The sequence below is a fragment of the Anabrus simplex genome, chromosome 1, assembly GCF_040414725.1.
Source record: "Anabrus simplex isolate iqAnaSimp1 chromosome 1, ASM4041472v1, whole genome shotgun sequence".
In the NCBI taxonomy this organism is placed as follows: Eukaryota; Metazoa; Arthropoda; class Insecta; order Orthoptera; family Tettigoniidae; genus Anabrus; species Anabrus simplex.
Genome location: NC_090265.1, coordinates 345,070,041 through 345,078,469, shown reverse-complemented (window position 1 = coordinate 345,078,469; position 8,429 = coordinate 345,070,041). Strand labels below are relative to the sequence as shown.

Sequence of the window (8,429 nt, the reverse complement as noted above, 5' to 3'; positions counted from 1 at the left end):
TCATACATTTTTAAGGACCATGGGAAATTTCAGATCTCTTCAAACATTGACCCTTTGTCCAGAAATGGAGTTAAGAAACATTTAGTGAAAGAATAAGAACATTCTTTTACCATTTTTCGTATTTCAACTTCAACTCCAAACTTTGTAACACATACTTTTTACCATGTTGTGTTCAAACATGGAATCATTTTTACAGTTTCATTTTATACCATGCCCTTTGCAATCATACTTAGCAGAGAGTAAAGAAATTCTGCCATCAGTTTAGGAATATAGTGGCCTCCCAGTCATATTACGGCCTTCAACAAAGAATGCAGGTAGGTCAGGGGTAATACATATAAAATCAACATTATCTCAATAATAAAAACACAGTCAGAAAAAAAAATTATAGTTACGAAATAACTGTATATATTTCTCAAAATATTTTGACTTTGATTTATGCATCTATATTTCTCACTAACAATCCTTTATGTATGAGTAAAGTAATCAAGTTTTCATGAAGATATTTTGTAAACTGCAACAGGCATACATACAATACACACATACATTCACACAACTTTGGCCCCCATTTGCTTGTTCCCATGCAGCATTGAATTTCCTTCATTTGAATTACGAGTAAAACAACCTGAAAGTTTTATACTGGAAACCAATTCACTTATCCACAACTACCTATTTTGTAATAAAATTTTCTTTTATGATCAAGATCATATTTACCCAGTCAAGCACACTATGTCTATAAGAATAATAAGCACCACAATTACAAAAAAAGAGACACGAAACATTATCTGGAATATGTAATGATTTTTACATTTTTAGAAAAATTACCTCACTAGTGGCATTAATATAATTCTAACAAGAACAATGTGAGCTGTTACAACTGGACTAGACTGGCAGATAATTTGTAACATCAAAATATATATATTAAACAAGAAAATCTGTAGAGCAGTATAACACAGTATAAATTTGCCTCTTTATTGTCAATAAAAATACAAACAAAGCAATTTCTTTGGTCATTTGCCTCAAGTTCGTTCCATGCTGTAGCATGATTTCCATATAAAAGTTACATAATATGAAAGGCTTCGTTTCTTAACACACAGAACAAGAAACTGAATATGGAGTAATATCGGTTGTCCTTGTAATTTACCAATATTTTCTAAGGCTGTACACTGGTGTGTACTCTTTGATATGACAAGACAGCACACAAGCAATTATCAAGATGTGACAGCTGGAGGTTCCTCAGTAACACAAGTTGAACGGGCACAAAGCAGGACTGAAATAACAAAGAATTACATCACAGTTTAATACAACAAGTTTCAACTGAAGGCCCTCCAACACAGCCATCACATCTTAAATTAATCACTATTTATTCTTGCATTCCTTCAGTCTAGTAGGTGCCCTGGAACGCTGATGTGACTCATATATACCCCACATGACAAACCTACCAATGCGTCCCTTCAGCCACCACAACAGTTTCCTCAGAGGCACCAGAGGTGACTCATATTCATTTGGCACGATTCCATCCACAGAAGACTCAAAAAAGCTGAAGAGGGGGAACCAAATGCGAGTGCGATTTGAGTCCCTCTGCATGAGAGCCTGGTTGTTGGCTAATGTGTGATAGTAGAGGAAGAGACGTGAAGTAATGTAGAAGGCTACAAATACATCGATTGAATAATGTTCGTGTGCAGCTAGGATGAAGAAGATCCCAAACATGTTGAGCAACCAAGTGAAAGTATGCAAAAAATACAAATGACGAGGCGTATCTGAAAAGAAAATAAAGAGTAGTGTTACTTCACAATCAGGGGAGAAACAAACTGATTACAATTTCTAACATAGGATAAGTTGCATAAGTAAATTTTTTTACAACTGGCTTACAGTTGCACCGACGCAGATAGGTCTTATGGTGACAATGGGATAAGAAAAGGCATTTGCCTGGTGTAAAAATGGAGAACCATGGAAAACCATCTTCATGGTTGCTCACAGTGGGGTTTGAACCCACTATCTCTTGAATGCAAGGCATAATTCGTTCACAAACAAAATTTTACATTAAGCATCAAAAGGGAAAACTATCTGGATGATATTCTGGTTTACTCTACCAGATGGCAAAGAAAGTGGACCTCTGTTGCCAACCTAAGTAGTAGTAGTAGTAGTAGTAGTAGTAGTAGTAGTAGTAGTAGTAGTAGTAGTAGTAGTAGTCATAGTAGTCGTAGTAGTAGTAAGGCAGAGAGCTGTAACTAGGATACAGGCAAATGAAATTAAATTTCTGAGAAGCAGGATAGGAGTGACAAGATTGGACAAGATGAGAAATGAGAAGGTTAGAGATATAGTAAAAAGAAGAGCCACTGCAGAATATGATAAGAGGCATCTAGACTTGCTTGGTATGGACACATGGAATGACAGAGGAAAGGATACCCTGGAGGGTGCATGAAATGGAAATAACAGGAAAATGATAAAGAGGAAACCAAGAGTCAGATAAAAGGAGTGGAAGAGTGTGTACAGAGAAGAAGGGACTGGGCAAGAGTAAAGAGAGAGAAGTGATGGGAAGACAAGAGGAGATGGAGAGGCTTACGTTCCAAGCAAACCTGGTCAACAGCTGGAGGCAGAAGAAGAAGTAGTAGTAGAAGAAAAACTGGGGACCCTTGCATTGGCACTCAGCATGACATTCCTTTCAAGGGGTGGAGGCACTTAACAGAGGGATGGCTAATGATTCTGAAGCCTCACCTATTACATTTATTGTTTACTAGCAAATGTACCCGTGTTTCGCTACAGTATTGTATATTGTATACGGGTATCAAAGTAAATTGCTGTACACGCAGTGAATAAGATTTTTTAAAATTGCATGTGTCATAGCGTTATTCAAGAAACAGCATGGGGAAGTCCCCATACACTGCTTTAAATGTAAAGTGAGAGTTGCGAAGTTGTGATGATAATGTCAGGCTCACTTGCCTATTGTCATTCACAATTGGGCTGGGAAGTTTTCATTATAATGGCAGGCCCCCTTGCCTACTGTGTGGTCACTATTGATTTGGAGAGTTTTTGTTACAATGACTTCCAGACACAATACAGCTGAGAAGCTTTTATTATAATGGCAAGCACCTTCCGTGATGCCAGTCAAAATTGAGTTGTGCTGTTGTCATTATAATGACATGCCCCTTTTCCTAAAGCCAGTCAGCTTACTGCAAGTCACACTCAAGTTGGTGAGTTTCGATTGTAATAGCAGGCCATTTTGCCTAATGCCAGTCACATTTTAGATGGGTAAATTTTTTTTTTAATGGCAGGCATCCTTGTCTGCTGCCAGACACAATCGGGTAGGGGAGTTTTGAACAAAATTGCATGCTACCTTGCCTTCTGCCAGTCAAATCGAGAAGGGAATTATTCATTACAATGGTAGGCCCTCCTTACTAATGTCAGGTACACAGGAGTTGGAGAAGGGCCCCATTCCTACTGCCAGTCACAATCGATGTGGGGAGTATTGATTACAATAGCACCACACACCCTCCTACTGACTGTCACTATCGATCTGTAAAGTATTAATTGTAACAGCCAACATCCCCTCTCTTGATCGCTACAAATCAACTTCAGTGTATATATAGATCGACATACGAAAGTACACTCATGTTCACAAAAAACAGAACACCCTGAAAGACTAGAGATAGGAAGTTCATATTCACAGGACTTGTTGATTAGCATTTCAGTCACCTAGGTTCAGCATGTATCCTGTTGCCTATTAGGCACTGGATCCTCCATGGCCACTGATAACTTGTTCCACGTATGATGGCATCGACACGTATAAAGCGCGAATGGCGTCCCGGGGTATAGCCATCCATGCTGCATTCACCTGGTTCCACAGTTCATCTTTGATGGTTGGCATTGGGTCATCACAGCACTGCACCCGTTGTTTCACCATATCCCATACATTTTCAGTTGGCAACAAGCCAGGTGATCAGGCGGGGCCAGGGCAACAGTCGGACATCCTGTGACAACAAGAAGGCATGTGTTCGTACAGCAACATGTGGTCGCGCATTGTCCTGCTGAAATATGGCTCTGGGGTGTCGTGCAGAAAGGGTATGGCTACAGGTCGTAAGATGTCATTCATGTAGGTCAAACTGGTCACAGTGCCCTGGACACGCACCAACTATGATTTGTGGTTGTACCCAATAGCACCCGACACCATAAGGGCTTGAGTTGGCGCTGTATGTCTTGTGTGAATGCAGTCAATATGATGCCTCTCCCCTTGTCTGTGGCGAACCAAAATGGGGCCATTATTTTCAAACAAACACATACCTGCCAGCTTTTAGAATTCAAAAATTGGAAGATTTTTTTAAATTCTTAGATTTCATCACATACATTGAGCCGTGGTCTCGATGAACAAAAGGACAAGATAAAAGGCATACATATTTACAGTTACAATGCAACTTAACCATTAAATTTAAAACTAAGAAAACATAAAACTGGATACATGAAATTATACCTAATCATTCTCATTTATGACACACACATATGAATAATAATATTTATTTCATATCGACATACGGAATAAAGTGCATAATAGTTTCCTTTATCAGACTGTAAAATGAATGGATAGTACCTTGTGAGGGTCCCTACCAGGGTTACGGTGAAGATAGTCAACAGTTTGGAAGGCGGAAGACGACAACCAAGTCCCAACAGCGGATAAAGCGGATGAACTATCTTCATTTAGCAGCGTCTGTTCTTCAGTGAAGTGGCTGCGAAAGGCGTCTGGCTCCAGAAGAGCAGCCTATTATTGAGCTCCAGGGCTTACAACCTTGGTTCTACTACCGGGAAGGAGTTTTCCGACCCATACTGGTTTGAACAACCAAGCATCACGGAATGTCATCACAAAAAGGACACTACCCCAGGTAGTACCTCGTTGAGGGAATCTACTGCTCCTAAGAACGCAATCAGGCCTGTGGATTCTGGGGAGCCTGAACCAAGATGCTTTGAGGACATTACTACACGTACAAAATTCAAGGCGAAACAAACATATTACTTTGGGACACTGAATTTCAATTCACTACTGAAAGTGGGAAAACACAAAGAATTGACGATGATGGTAGACAAACACAACATTACCATCTCAACCATCCAAGAAACAAGATACCTAGATGAAGACATAATGGACATTGAAGGGTATGGGATTTATAAAGGCAAAAGGGCTATGAAAATAGGTAAGAACATGCCTTTACTTGGCACGGCTTTTTTTGTTCATAAGAAGGTTGTCAGTTCAATCGTGGACTTCTTCAGCCCCTCTGAGAGACGTTCCATTCTAACTCTCAGCTGTGGTAACAAAGGATACACACTGATCAATGTGCATGCACCGATCAATGAGGACAACAGAAGTAATCCTGAGAAAGTCAAACAGTTTTGGGACCTTCTTGAAGAACATTGGAGAAAATACCATCTAAGAACATCAAGATCTTATTAGGCGACTTTAACGCTCAGCTGGGAATTGAACCACAATTCAGATCAACAATTGGAAACTATCCTGCTCACAAAATAACTAATAGAAATGGTATAAGACTCATCAATCTGTGTCGTACCTTCAATCTTCAGATAATGTCAACATTCTACAAACACAAGCCAAGCAAACAAAAAACTTGGCGATCAGCATGCAATATGTGTGGAGAGAAACAGATTGATCATGTAGCAATATCCAGGAGAGCAATTAAGGAAATAATGAACGTTAAAGTGCAGAGAGGTGCCCAGTTTGATTCAGATCATTACCTCGCCAAGATCAAAATTAATTTCATTTCTCCCAAAAAGGCCCTGAAACCAGGAAACAGAATTTATAAATACGACCTTGGAAAGTTAAAAATCAATCAAAATGTCTTAGAACAATACCACCAGCAACTGACATTTGAATCTCATAAATGGACGAACATCGCCTCCAAGATCCAACAAGCAGCTAATACTGCAATCTTGACAGCTAAGAAGAGAAAGCATAGGTGGTGGAATGAGGTCTGTGATGAAGTGCTGACCCAAAGAACAAATGCCTGGAAAAAGTGGAACTCGACCCGAAGATCTGAAGATTTTGATGTTCCGTGAAGCTCGAAAAGAAGCAGCCAGAACTTTCCGAAGGGCCAAGCGACTATATGAGAAACAGCAGTTAGAACAGATCGATCAGAATTTCCGGAAAAACAATTCCAGAAACTTCTATCAAACATTCAAGACTAATTTGAGGGGGTACCAAGCCCCCAGCCTTTGTTTTAGAGATGAAAATGGAAAGCTGGGATTGACCAACAAAGAAAACTGTATGATCATATCTCGGTACTTTGAAAACCTTCTTAATTGTGATGAACCAAAAGAAAGATTCCCTGCGTGCGACCCGATACACAAACTACCCAACTCACCCCCTCCTTGTAAAGGGGAGATCAAACAGATTATAAACAGCTTAAAGAATAATAAGGCAGCTGGTGAAGATTCGATAGCGGCAGAACTACTGAAGCTGGCAAATGATGAAACTCTAGATGTACTAGTCAAGCTTTTTGAAGATATCTGGAGAACTGGGATGATACCAACTGAATGGCTGTCAGCACTAATCCACCCTTTGCACAAGAAAGGTGATAAAAAGAATGTCAACAACTATAGGGGCATCTCATTAGTATCTGTTCCCTATAAGACTTTCTCCAAAGCAGTTCAGAACAGAATAGAAGCTCACCTTGACCAACAGATTGGGGAATATCAGGCTGGCTTCAGAAAAAGCCGTTCGTGCCCAGAACAGATATTTATCCTGAAGAGCATCATCAGGTACAAGAAGACAGGAGGACACAGCTACGTGGTTGTGTTTGTTGACTTTCAGGAAGCATATGACTTCATTGGAATTTGATCAAAAAAACTCTAACCAAATGAAAATGTTAAAGGTCCACCTTTTCAATACCATGAATGTTTATTGATGTGAATATATATATCACATAACGTTTAAAGAAGATTGGTACTAGTTTCGACGCTCATTGCGCGTCATCATCAGCCAACAAATCAACTGAGCAAAATACAACTTATCAAATAGCAATATATAACACATGATAGCACCTACAAAACAAATGTTAAACTGTGACTAGTTGAAATATAAAACACATGACAGCAAATACGAGGATTAACGTTAAAAGTTAAATTGTCAAAAGTTAAAACAATGAAAGCAAAACAGAGAAAGTAACAATAGTTAGGGTATGATACACGAGAGAATAGTCCAGCTTGAGGTTTGTAGAACATAAGGTATATAGATACAGCTTGATAAGGTGTAATTTTTCAAGGGAAATGTTCAGTAAATTTCCAAGTTATTTGAAAAAATGTAAGAAAAGTCTAGGTAAACAACTGACAGGCAGAGGTGCCAACCTTTGAAGTGGATTGTCAGTAATCGCCCTCCGCCCCCGAGAAAAAATTTGAGTCAAGTCCAAAGCATGCTCCTTCCTTCTCCCAAATGGCAGCCCATTTTCCCTTCCCTCTAGCAATCTATTTGAAAGTATATCATATTACAAAATAACATTTGCATACAACTTGTTAGTTCTGTGACGAAACATTCCTTGCAGCCTGTTTCTCATGCAGCAGCTGCTTTTCAGTGTAGTTTTCCTTGAAGCATCCTGCCCCCCCCCCCCCCCCCCCCCTTACCTATAATGACATTTTTGTCTTCTGAACCATAAGCGATTCCAGTGCAGATGTGCTTAATGTAGGCCTCACTTCTTTCTCAATCATTCTGTACAGCAGCGGTGATTGAGAATATGAGGGGGGGCAAAGAATGTTTAGACAGCAAAAGGTACCCAGGTTTGTGGGGTATAGTGAGCGAGGAGGTGGGGGTGGGGTATATACATCAAAACTGAAAAGAAGAAAAAGAAAAGCGAATTCCAACAGAAAGGTAAGTGTTAACAGTTTACCAACTTAAGAGCAGTAATAATAGTTTCTTTATATGTTATAATTATAATTATTATTATCGTATGGCATTTACAAGCATAATGTTGAAAAATGAGTTAAGTGTCATATATTTAGGAGAAGTATTTGATTTCTTGGAAAAATCAGTCCATGAAATTTTTCCGCCATATATAGAAACAGACTAAATGTGCTTCCTGAAGTCCTAAAACTGGCAACATTAATTGTGACAATACCAGCAACCTCAGCATCTGCAGAAAGAACTTTTTCTGCGCTGAAGAGGATAAAGTCATATTGCTGTTCAATGCAGACACAATAACGGTTATGCAGTTTGGCATTAATGTCAATCAAAAGTCCTTTCTTCAGAAACTTTGCAAGGAGGCTGACTACAACTTCAATAACAACATGGTCAAGGAATTTTCATCACAAACCACATTTCGACTTCACACATGAATTCTTTTAACCATTTTTGTGCAAGAGATGAATCAAAGCAATCTTCGACTCCTTTGAGATCCCTTCTGTTGCCCAAATATGAGCAAAAACCCTTCCAAATGTTC

General features: G+C 39.2%; 1 protein-coding gene across 2 annotated transcripts in view; it reads right to left on the bottom strand.

Moving 5' to 3' along the window:
• Positions 1–945: 945 nt before the first annotated feature.
• LOC136856773 (sphingomyelin synthase-related protein 1) overlaps positions 946–8,429 on the bottom strand; it is a 109,041-nt gene continuing 101,557 nt past the window's right edge. The window contains exon 5 of one of the 2 annotated variants that reach the window (XM_067134875.2): positions 946–1,757. In XM_067134875.2, coding sequence (XP_066990976.1) covers positions 1,357–1,757 — 401 coding nt within the window. In that variant the 3' untranslated portion in view covers positions 946–1,356. Of the gene's footprint in view, positions 1,758–3,993; positions 4,233–8,429 lie in introns of those variants that run through there. The other variant, XM_067134876.2, reaches the window with a different exon arrangement.